This window comes from Phoca vitulina, unplaced genomic scaffold, assembly GCF_004348235.1.
Source record: "Phoca vitulina isolate PV1807 unplaced genomic scaffold, GSC_HSeal_1.0 scaffold14, whole genome shotgun sequence".
Classification (NCBI taxonomy): domain Eukaryota; kingdom Metazoa; phylum Chordata; class Mammalia; order Carnivora; family Phocidae; genus Phoca; species Phoca vitulina.
Window position 1 is genome coordinate 16,674,729 of NW_022589717.1, and position 12,233 is coordinate 16,686,961.

Below are 12,233 nucleotides of genomic sequence, written 5' to 3' on the forward strand. Positions count from 1 at the left end.
AAATACTTAAGCTAAATTTCCAGAAAACTCTCTCCCTCCCATTTAATACCAGCATTAAAGTAGAACAAAAGTTCTGGTGACGATGTCTCTCAACCCAAATTCTCCAATTTCTTAATTCTCAGTTTCTCAAAAAAAGAAGAAACAAGTCAAGAAGAGTATAATTGAGAACAAGAAGGCAGAATATTTTAAATTGAAAATCTTCCAAAAAATCTAGATCACACTTACACAATACTTTCACATAATTAAGAAAGTAACATTCATGGTTCCTATAGACTAGACATGTTTTTCCTATGATTCGCTACATATATATGTAAGATTAGCTATATATATGTATCTTCATATATACATACATGAAGATGATCCTAAACTGTATCATAGTCTCATTTAACATACAGACCTGGCCTCAAATTCCAATTTAGCACAAACATTGGCTAGCAGAAATTAAACTCCCAATTAGGTAATGACCTTACAGACATTCATTTACACAGTGCAATGTAAAAAAAAAAAAAATCCAAGAAGGAAAAAAGCCTTCACTTTCCATTAAATATTTTAACTACTTACAATCTTAGAGTTATTAGAGATCCCCTAGTCAATCTTGTCCTCTTACAAAAAAATGAAACCTTAAAGAAGTAAAGTCACTAGCACAGAGCTAGTTTAGTGACAGCGAGATGAAGATGGTCATCTCCTGACTTCAGGTTCAAGGCTCTTTCTCATCATGTTATAAGTGAAAGTTTTACAACATATGTCAAGTCTTCACCACAAAAATATTTTATATGTTAAAATAAGTGATTTTTAATAAACAAGCTTATTTATTTCATTCTTAACTCAGACTCCTCTGACAGCAAAAATGCTGATAACTAAAGCTGAAGTTGGTAACTAAAGTTGATAGTTAAGCCTCAAAAGGAGGAAAATAAAAGCAAAAGTATATCCCCTAGTACCTTAAAATGTAACAATATAGTAGTGGTAATATTAAGTGCTTTATAATTGCTTAGAAACAACAGTTATGCTAACAATATTCAACTTAAAGCTTATCTCCTCTAGAAGTTTTCATTAATATCAGTCATTATACACTACTCATCAACCCATTATAGCAAATCACTGTAGTTACATTAACATTTATGTATTAAGTAGATTTACATCTGTCTCCTCAATTAGACTGTAAAATCTTTGTGAGGAAGAATTATGCCTAACACAAAATTCCCTCAAGGGAATAAAAAGGTATCATTCTATTTTACAAATATAAACTTCACAAAAATTACTCTCCCAACATCACTGGAAATTAGCAGCAATCTAAATTTTTATTAATTTAGATCCATGATTCCTCATCTTGTGGGCCACCTTTCCTCCCCAACTTTTAACTCACTGAATGATTCTTGGGTAAATCAGCAAACCTGTCTCAAGTTTCCTTCTAAAATAGGGCTTGTAAAAGAGCTTCAGATTACATGAAAATGATTAAGGAGATAATTTGAAAACAATTATATGTAAAACATATTCTTTGCAGAACATTATAATCATAAAGGAAACTTCAATTGTTAGGATTTGTAAATACTAAAGAAATGCTCTAGGACCAGAAAACACTTAAAAAAAAAAAAAACTTTTATCAAAGGGAGATAAAACTTGTATTTTCAAACTGTAAACCGTCTATAGGTTTCCATTCCAAGCAAAATATCTACAGGTCACATTCAGCTTCGCTAATTCCAAAAGCTTATGAAAGAAATACCTTCCACTGGCAAAATTTAGCCCTCTAAACTTTACAATATTTTTCAAGATTCTGACTGCAGGGGCTACGCTAAGGTTCTCTTGGTATGTTCACAATCACTGGAAACATCTCTTGAAATGTTTAACACTCACAAAAATATCACTGACCCACACAATTACAGGTATTGTTAGTACCAATAATATAAAACCAAAAATTCCGTTCCTTAATTCATATTACGTTATTAATGGACTGAACATACACAAAAGGAACCAAGTTCTTATTTACTAACACTTAAATTCTTGCTCTTATCAGAAAATAACTGTCAAATGTGTTTCAGTCACTACGCAGGAAACTGTGATTTTTCTTTGGGACTTTTAAAACATGTAATATTACATTTTATAGGAAAAAAAGGCTGGTCACTCATGTATGATACAATACATAGTTATATTATTCAAGACTTTATTTCAACTAAAAGTCCTGTTAAATTTAGCGATACGCGTTATGTTCATGATTTTCCCCAATCGAACTGAATCAGAGTTCCACCAACCAAACCACTAATTTCACGCTCCCAGAGGATAAGATCTTTTACAGCATTACTCTTCGGTGAATATTTCCCATATTCCAATTCCCATAGTTGGCGATATGAAATAGAACCCGGGGAAAAGGAACATGTATGCTTATTACTGCTATAAGTAAATAATATTCTAGCACTGCTACATGGTTTGAGGGCCCTGATTGCGCTGTCTGCTATTAAGTAAAGCTGCTTTTTCTATGTAACTTAAGTCCGTGCCCTTCCGCTGCAGCAGTGGCGCTGCACATCCCCCACCCCCGCGGCCACTTCCGTGTTTACACTCCTCTTCCCTCCAATTCCATGCGTACATTGTCAGCTTCACTCCCGCCCAATCTTCATTGGCCCAACGCGGGCCCAGAGTCCCGCCCCCAGAAATCAACGTTCTTATTTGGAACATCTCAGAGAGCAGATTGGAACCAGGGGCCTGTCAATCCCGACCGTTCTGTCCTCTCCGAGGCGCTTCCGCTATGGTGGGAGGTTTGGGGGGGAGGGGAAAAGGGGGCAATTCCGTGCTGAGACTTCCCTAGGGCCAAGACTCCCTCTCGCCCGCCCCACTCCTTCACATTACCCACTGTTTACAAAAATAAACGTTCTTCTCTGATGCCCCAACGCTCTAGGTCAGGGGTACCAAATATATCCCGTGTCCTTCCCATTCTTCCCCCTAAAAAAACAACCCACGAGGGAAGGGGCATAAACCTACTTCTTCACAGCCACCCATTAAATGAGGAAAGGGAGGCGGGCCCCTGAGAGAAACATCCTCCCGAGCTATTACACATTATTCAGTGACCCTTTCCAGAACCGTTACTCCTGAGACTGCACAAGGTGGGGACGTGAAGAGGAGGGGCAGAGCATTTTTTTGGCGGGTATCGGTCTACCGGACATGGCCCGGGGCTGCCTCGTCCACGCGGAAGTCGTGGATTTGCGGACCAAGTCTGAAAGGAGAACCGAGCGGGGGTGGCGAGCGTTCACCGGAGAAGCCCGCCGCCCCCGACCGCGAGCAGCAGCGGCCTCTCCGGCCAGACAGCGTGGCAGGCGCAGCCGAGAGACAACAGCCTCACTCACTTCCTGGTTCCTCAGCAACTGGGGTGAAGCGCACAACTCGTCCGCCCCCGAGTCCCTAACTTAACTGCGGCTCGGTTCTCCAGCACCGGCTGCCAGCGCTCCGCCCGGCAGCTGCCGCCGCTGCTCGCCGAACACACCCTGAAGCGACAGAGCCAGATTCGAGGCAGGTTACTCTCCAAGGTGATCACTTCCTGATTCGTCGCCTCCATTACTTCATTCACTACCCCCCTTTCCCCCGGCCGCTCCACTGACTGAGGTGGACACTGAACCCCCTGCACTGACCGCCATAGGCGAGTCACCCCGCCTTCTGTGCACCCCCTCTCCTGCTGCACCGATGCACAGGAGAAAAGTTCCCCTGTCCTTACCAGCCCGGATGAGCAGATCCAGCTGGTTCGTGGGTCCCTCATGCAGAGACGTCGCCATGTTTATCCCGGGGCTGGAGCTGCTGCTTCACATTGACTTACACCGTGAGCAGCGGCGGCAGGGGAGGAGGCGGAACCCGCGGCCGGAGATACACGCCGTGCGACCGACACACACTCACGCACTCGCACACACTCAGACGCCCGGATCCTTGCGCGTCCTCCGACAGGAAGCCGAGGCCGGCCCGCCTCCCGCCGCGGGGCTGAGAAACCCCACCACCTAACGGCAGGGGCGGCGGCGGCGGCGGCGGCGGCCGCCTCGGCTGGCAACGCGATCCTTCCGCCCCGCGCCCAGACAGGAAGTCCCGGACGCCCGCCCCGGAGAGCGGCCGCGGCCCACCGCGAGAGAGACACCTGAGGCTGAAAACTGCCCCGGGAGCCGCGGCCAGGACAAGGCCCCTCGGCAGGAAGAGGCACATTTCACGCTCTGCGGAAGAAAAGTCTGCAATTGTCCCCACTTTGGAAAAGAGCCATTAGTCAAATTTTCTTCCTGGAAGAGATCTAATACCTAGTCCCACAGCTGTAAATAAAGGTGGCTATTTAACTTGTTTGGGCCGTTCCAAAGCTTATGCAACATGTAACCCGTCGACTTGAAAAAGCTGCACTTTAAAACAGGAATACCAACAACAAAAAAAGAGGCATACCTACAAAATATGCTAAAAGCTTTACTTGGAAAGTAAGGAGTTTCTAACTACTTTCAGAGGCTGACTTCGTCTTTTTCCCACTACAGAACTGTTAAAGAGCACACTAAACAGGTATTTATTAGTAAACAACAGAACATGCCAACCTCTGGGAGATTAGATTATCCTTCCCCAATTTGCTAGTCAAGAAATTCATGTACCCTTTCATTTCTATTTTGTTCGTTTGGAAACAAACGTATTCATTTACATCCTCTCCTTTTTAAAATATTTTTCATAGAAACTAATCTTATAAATTAGTACATGCTAAAATACAATAGAAGAGCGGGATAAATTGCATTTCATGACTACAAATTTATTGACGACAGAAAATCAAACCAATAAAATGACTCAGATGAATCTTCATTAAAACAAAAAAATGCTTCCCTGGTCCAAAAGAGGTTTGAAAGAAAATGTTGCCCTGAAGTTGTTTCTACACGTAATTTACATAAAACAGTGCCTTCTCCAGAGTAAGTGCTCAATAAGTTTTTTAAAATAAACACCAAAAAAGATTTGGTATTTACAAATTTAGGGTATAATATTTATGATCTGAATGGAATGAACTGTACTGATAATCTAGAAAGGAAAAAAACTTCCAGGGGTAATACTAATGTAATATTTTACAGAAGTTTGCCCAGTGTGTCAGTGCAATTTCAGAATACACATACACAAGCCCATGACTTTTTTTTTCATTTCTTCTAAATACTCACCTACTCTTTTGGAGCTTTGTCCTAGCCCTACCACCATGATCCCCACCCTCCCCAAAAAGAACTTATATGCCATTTCCAAAGTACAACTCCCCTTAAACTCAATAAGGATCTTTCTTGCATTAGGTAAACTTTCACCTACGGGACAGAAGGAACTGTATGACTGGCAGCTTTTTAAATCTAGTCAACTTTTAAAAAGGGTCATCCACTGATAGGCAGCATCTTAACTGGAGACAGTTTCCAGGTGGGGGATGATATGGAACGCCAAGGAGTAACTGCTGGCTTTACGCAAATCACGGAAATTGATAATAAACCTGAATTTCTACTCCTATCAGTCAGTAGATTTTCATGTATTTAAAATGGAAGAGAATCGTATTTTTTCTGGAGGCAACAGGTTAACTTGGCTCAAGAAGGCATACTCAACATACGAGTCATTTTGCAGCCTGATGTGTAACTTTTACCTTACAGTTTGCTTCTTGAGCTGTATCTTAAGAAGTCAATAGTATGTATTTTATTCTTTGTACATCTTAATTATATGTATTCACCTGAGCCTTATATTTTAAGTTCCAAGAGAAGAGAAGCTATATCTATTCCTACGTAAGACTTCACTCTGTGTGTGTGTGTGTGTGTGTGTGTGTGTTTGTGTGTGCGTGAGTGGTAACAAATCAATTCAGAAAGACTGGAAAATATTCCTATATATTTAAAGCTTCTGTAAAAACACAATTCCTTGGGCTTTAATGCACTTCTGCCTTGCTACCGAAACTAAGATTTCAAAAGCCACCAATACTTTAGAAACCAAAAATACTATACTGGAAATAGCAAGTAAGGATAAGCTGCTGCTAGAAATATAAGTTGGTACAAACTTTCAGGAAAGCACTGTGGCATTATATGTTAAGAGTCTAAAAGAGGTTCATACATTCTGACCCAGGAGTTTCATTTCCTGGGCCTAGCCTGAGGAAATAAGACATTCAATGGATTGTGCCATTAAAAATGCATTTGAAAAAATTTTAACAACACAGTAAAATAGTAAAAATACAAATATGCCAAGATTTAAATATATATTTCTTCCACGAGTATGACTCAAACCCTGTAGTACATGTGAAATGTATGTATACTTAATATACTGCATACACGTGTGTACACACACATTTCACACATACTCATCTGCATTTCTCAAGTCTTCAAGATTAAACAGGTATTAATAAGCAGAATAAAAAACTGAGAACAGATAGGCTAGGATGGTAGACAAATCATATTACAGCACATAACAGCAAATTCATATTCTGCTAATAACATTACAGAAAGATATCTCCTACATCAAAGTTACTGCTATATCCTAGCAGGGGGAAAAAAGATAAATAGGTAACTCTTACTGAAATAAAAGCCACTATACTAAATGCTTTACGTTCACTTTTTTCACATATTCCTCCCCCTCATTCCTATGAATTATATATTACTATTGCGCTCACTTTATTGATGTGGAATCTAAGGTTCCTTGACCAAGGTCATAGAGTTAATGGGAGGATTTGAACCCAAGCACTGACTCTAGAGTCCTTACCCTCAACCACTACCCAAGCACCAAAGTAACAAGGCCTTTTTATCTGTTACAATGCATTTAGTCCCTGTCCATTTTCTTGTCTGAAAATCCTTTTTTTTTTTTTTTTTTTTTTTTTTTAAGAAAGAGCACAAGCAGAGGAGGGGCCGAGGGAGAGGGAGAGAGAGAATCTGAAAAAGGCTCCATGCTCAGCCCAGAGCCCAACACCGGGCTCCATCTCACAACCCTGAGATCATGACTTGAGTCGAAATCAAGATTCAGATGCTTAACTGACTGAGCCACCCAGGTGCCTCTGAAAATTCTTTTATATTCCTCCCTTCAAGACGTGGAACCTAATACCCTCCTCCCTTCTAACAAATAGTATAAAGCTGAAGTGATGGTGTGGGACTTCAGAAACTGTCTGCTTGATCTCTTCCTTTAGGGTCACTCTCTGAGGAAGCCAACTGCCATGTCAGAAGCCAACTGCCATGTCATGAGTACACTCAAGTAACTGTGGAGAGGCCCTTGAGGCAAGAAAAAAACGGCATCTTGCCAACAGTCTTGTGTCTGCGCTAACTATAAGACCGATCCTCCAGCCCTAATCAAGTCTTCAGAGGACTGCAGCCTCATAAAAGACCCTGTGCTAGAACCAGCAAGTAAGCTACTCCCCAGTCCTTAACCAAAAAAAACTACAATATAAGAAATGGTTGCTGTTTCAAGCTGCTTAAATTTGGGGTAATTTGTTAATCAGAAAAAGAAAATACAGAAGGAAGGCATTTAAACTCTCAACTTGTCACATTTCAGAGCTTAGATTTTAAAAAAGGATAAAGTTTAGAAACGACTTTAACTTTTAACTACAGTATCCTGAGCAGTTCTTTCCACTTCTTAATTCTTTATAGTCCAGGCATCAACTCTTTCATCCTCCAACCTCTCCATTTTGAAAATGTCTTTATATTATCATTAAAGTCTAATATAACAAAAAATAGATACCCTTGGCTTTTTGAATGATTTTATGGTTCCACAGTAACCAAAATGGAAAACATTCTTGAGAGATATTGTTTCCAATACCATATATGTTGCAAATGTTTTTATTTTTAGGTTACCCAGATGATTTCATTTGTGTTTTCCATTCATCTAGTATATGGAATCATAAAATGTTATGGATTGGAAAGGAGCCTAGAGACCACATCACCTAGAGGTTTTCAAAAAATAAAGAACCTGAATATCATGATCTCTCTTCCTGGCTACCCTAAATTAGATATATTACATCTTGAAAACCAAATATATAATTGTGTGCTCTAATAGATGCTAATAAAAACAAAAGGCACAGGCTTTAAAGTTTAAAAAAAATTACAGGCTGGAATCTAAGGGAGTAGACATTCTATGCATTAATATTATCTTCCTACAATTCAGGAGAAGGATGCCAATTTCCTATTTTAGTAATAACAGCTCTCTACCAATGGGAGAGTTATTTGAGAATCACTAATTTAGTCCAATGCCCTTACATTTTACACATGGGGAAACTGAGGCCCCAAGAAATTAAATAATTTGATCAGTCATACAGTATCTTATGATTTCAAGGTCAAAAATTCTACAATCTTCTATAAAACTTAGAAATTATAAAACAGACGAAAAGTTAAATCCATTTTACTCCAACTATATAAACTATAAGTTGCAAAATGATTGATGTTTTGTTTTTTTTAATGTCAAAAGCTAAAGCAATGGTTAATGTCTTTCTGACAAATTAAGAAAATAAATGAAAAAAATTTTTGAGCAGTGAATGGTGGGAGAACAATAAAAGGACGCCAAATGGTCTAAGCTTTTCTGATACAACTGAACTAATAAAATTCAGAGCTGGGGTGTGATGTGTTGGACACGCTTAGGGGGAAAAAAAAGTCAAGAAAACTAAGCTATAAGAAAAATATGCCTGGGGCGCCTGGGTGGCTCAGTCGTTAAGCGTCTGCCTTCAGCTCAGGTCATGATCCCAGGTTCCTGGGATCGAGCCCCGCATCGGGCTCCCTGCTCTGCAAGAAGCCTGCTTCTCCCTCTCCCACTCCCCCTCCTTGTGTTCCCTCTCTCACTGTCTCTCTCTCTGTCAAATAAATAAAAAAATAAATAAAATCTTTAAAAAAAAAAGGAAAAAGAAAAATATGCCTATCAAACAATAAAAAAAGAAGAAGAAAGAAAAATATGCCTATCAAGAACAAACTGGAAATCAAGTGATTTAGGACCATTAAGTAAAGCTTGGTTCATCAGCCTTGGAAGACAGACAATAAATGTAGAATCTACAGATTTACAGAGAAAAGATGAATTATTTCACATGTTTTATGCTACTATTTTATTATCTATTTGCAGTTTTTTATACTACTGACTTGTTTATTTAATAGTCAGGTTTTATAAAGTATTATTAAAATGAAGGTGTGTGAACCCATAGTCACATATTCATTCATTTATTCAACAAATAATTATCTAGCACTTACTTTGAGCAAGTTTCTGTCATAGGCATCTATTATTATACCTGGTAGCACTAAGTTATATAACAAAAGGAAAAAATTAAGCCTTCCTAATGCACACAGAACTCCCACTAAGGGTGAAATCCTTAGAGACGGTATGATGTATGAAACTGATTATACATGAAATTAGGGAATAGTGGGTTTATACTACATTTTGGACTACCACCCAGGAAAGTTAAAATTATTTATATGTATAAAAGCCTTCATAAATCATAGATTTTTAATGAGGGGTTCACAAAGGCAAAATTTTGTTAGTACTCTGCATTCTTCTAAAGAGAAGGGCCATGGCTTGTTTTAGTCTCAAAGAGATCCATGACTCCTAAAAGTTATTTTATCAGAAGTTCCTAAAAGTTATTTTATAAGTTATCTTGCCATATGCATTTATAGACTACAAAAACTCTACAGTGAGTAAGGATTCAGTATGTGCCATTTTTAAGACTGATGGTTTGGGGGCACCTGGGTGGTTCAGTCAGTTAAGTGGCCAACTCCTGGTTTCATCTCAGGTCATGATCTCCCGGTAGTGAAATCAAGCCCCAAGCTGAGCGAGCCCCAAGTAGAGCTCTGCACTCAGCGCAGAGTCAGCTTCAGATTCTCTCTCCCTTCCCCCTCACCCCCTCACACTTTTTCTCTTTCTAAAAAATAAATAAATAAATAAAATCTAAATTTAAAAAATTAAGGTTTGGTTTAGATTCATGTTTTCTGCATTTTGCTTATTAAGTTATTCCTGGGACAGACTCTTCTTGAGCTTGTTGACTCTTCACTCTGTGGTTTACACTAGGTGACACACTGCTTCTGATTCTTAGCAGCCATTCCTAGAAGACTGTCACTGATGTTGTAGCTAGTCTTTTCCTATGGATATTAGACAAACAACTCTTTCCAAACAGCATTTATTAAGCACCCATATGTACATGATACCCTGCAAAATGAGTTTAAATAGTTAATGATAACTACATTTTAGATAACATTTATGACAAGTGATTTCAAGGCCCTGGATTTTTATTATCATTAGAGAATATGTAGTATCTTGAAAACTCTGGAAATTTTTTTCAATTCTTGTGAAACTTTATAAGAGCTAATACATGATTTGCATTTACCATGTTTATGAAAAATTTACAATGGAGTTCTCAACTAAACTATACTACCACTTTAAGTCAAATTCTATTTTGATTGATTCCTAAAGGAATATTCAGATTACGTAATTTCTTCCCCTCTTACAATATAGCTTCTGCACTCTACCCACCAAAAAGTTCCTCAGAGGTTAACACTGAGCATTTAATTGCCAAACCCAGCTATCTCCTCTTAGTCTTCACCTGACTCTACTGCTCTGCACAAATAACATTATTAACCACCCCTTACTGAAATCCTTCCCTTCATTTGATTTTTCATGAGAATAAACTGTCTGGCTTTGTTTTTTCCTATTTGTTTCTTTTCAGTTGATTTCATCCACTTCCACACAACCCTTAAATGTGGTGTTCTCCCAAAGTGTGATCCTTAACCACTTTCTCTCTTCCTTCTTCACTCTTTCAAGAATAGTATTTATTATCCATTCACTTCCAGAGTTTTTAATATTATTTCTGTACTGATTCAAAAATCAGCATCTCCAGGCTTGACTTATTATTTTTTTAGATCTAGGTTCTAATTTCCAATTATATGGCAAACATCTTTATTTGGCTAACCCACTGGTACCTAAAGGTCTTTTATCTACAAATCTCCTTTATTTTCTCTATCAATAACATTACCATCATCCCAGGCTACAAATCTGAGTCACCTATGATCCTACTTTAGGAACTCATCTATTATACAATTTTTTTTTTTTAAATAACAGGAGAGTCTTTTTTTTTTTTTTTTTTTAGATTTTATTTATTTATTTGAGAAAGAGAGAGAGTGCACAAGCAGGGGGAGTGGCAGGTAGAAGGAGAAGCAGACTCTCTGCTGAGCAAGAGCCCCATGCGGAACTTGATCCCAGAACCCTGGGATCATGACCTGAGCTGAAGGCAGATGCTTAACCGACTGAGCCACCCAGGAGTCCCTATTATACAATTTTTTAAAAAAAGATTTTATCCATCCATTTGAGAGAGAGATAGCAAGAGAGAGCATGAGCCGGGGGGGGGGGGGTGCAGTGGGGAGAGGAAGAAGCAGCCTCCCCGCTGAGCAGGGAGCCCGACACGGGCCTTAATCCCAAAACCCTGGGATGCCGACCTGAGATGCTCAACCGACTGAGCCACCCAGGCGCCCCTATTATACAATTTTTGAGGGGGATTTAAAACATACATGAAATTATAAAAAATAATGTAACAAACAGTCACCTTCCCAACACCCAGAACCAACAACTGTTAACATTTTATTATTTAAAGGTGTTTTTTCACCCTAAGAAATAACACATTACAGGGGAAGATAACATTTTTGAATACTACCCCCAGTTCTCATTCACCATTCCATCTCTCCAAAGAAACCACTATCATAAGTTTTATGCATATTCTTCAATTTTTTACACTTTTATGTTTTTGTATATGTATATATTTATAGGTGTCTGTATCCCAGAATAATATATATGCTATTATTTTTGCATGCTTTGGGTACATAAATGACATTATTCTATATACGCCATTCTAAAATTTCCTTTTTTTCATTCAAGATTTACATTCTATCCATGTTGGTGTAAATAAATATAGCTATGCTTTTTAGATGCTACACATTATTCCAGTGCATGAATTTACCCCCATTTTATTCATCAAATTATCTACTGGTCGGCAAATAAATGTATTTCCACTTTTCACTTTTATGAACAATGCTGCAAAAAAATTCCTCTCCATGTTTTTTTAAACGTGTATGCTAGAGTGTCTCCACAGTATATAACAGAAATTTTTACATACAAATAGAATTTTTATATAATAGAATAAGTGCATTTTTAATTTTATATGTTACTCTCCCCAAAGTAGCTGTGCAAGTCCAAAATTCCACCAGTGATGTGTTAAGAGTATCCACTTTTCTCAAATTCTTGTCAGTACAAGATATAATCAGACTTTAAAATTTCTGCCATCTGTTGGGTGA

The 12,233-nt window shown here is 38.6% G+C and overlaps 1 protein-coding gene across 6 annotated transcripts in view; it reads right to left on the reverse strand.

The window, feature by feature from the left end:
* Positions 1 to 12,233, reverse strand: part of ELF2 (E74 like ETS transcription factor 2) — a 109,998-nt gene that overhangs the window by 20,741 nt on the left and 77,024 nt on the right. The window contains exon 1 of one of the 6 annotated variants that reach the window (XM_032412866.1): positions 3,698 to 6,769. The exons of 4 other annotated variants lie outside the window; for them this stretch is intronic. In XM_032412866.1, the coding sequence (XP_032268757.1) occupies positions 3,698 to 3,755 (58 nt within the window). In that variant the 5' untranslated portion in view covers positions 3,756 to 6,769. Of the gene's footprint in view, positions 1 to 3,697; positions 6,770 to 12,233 lie in introns of those variants that run through there. One more of the 6 variants, XM_032412867.1, reaches the window with a different exon arrangement.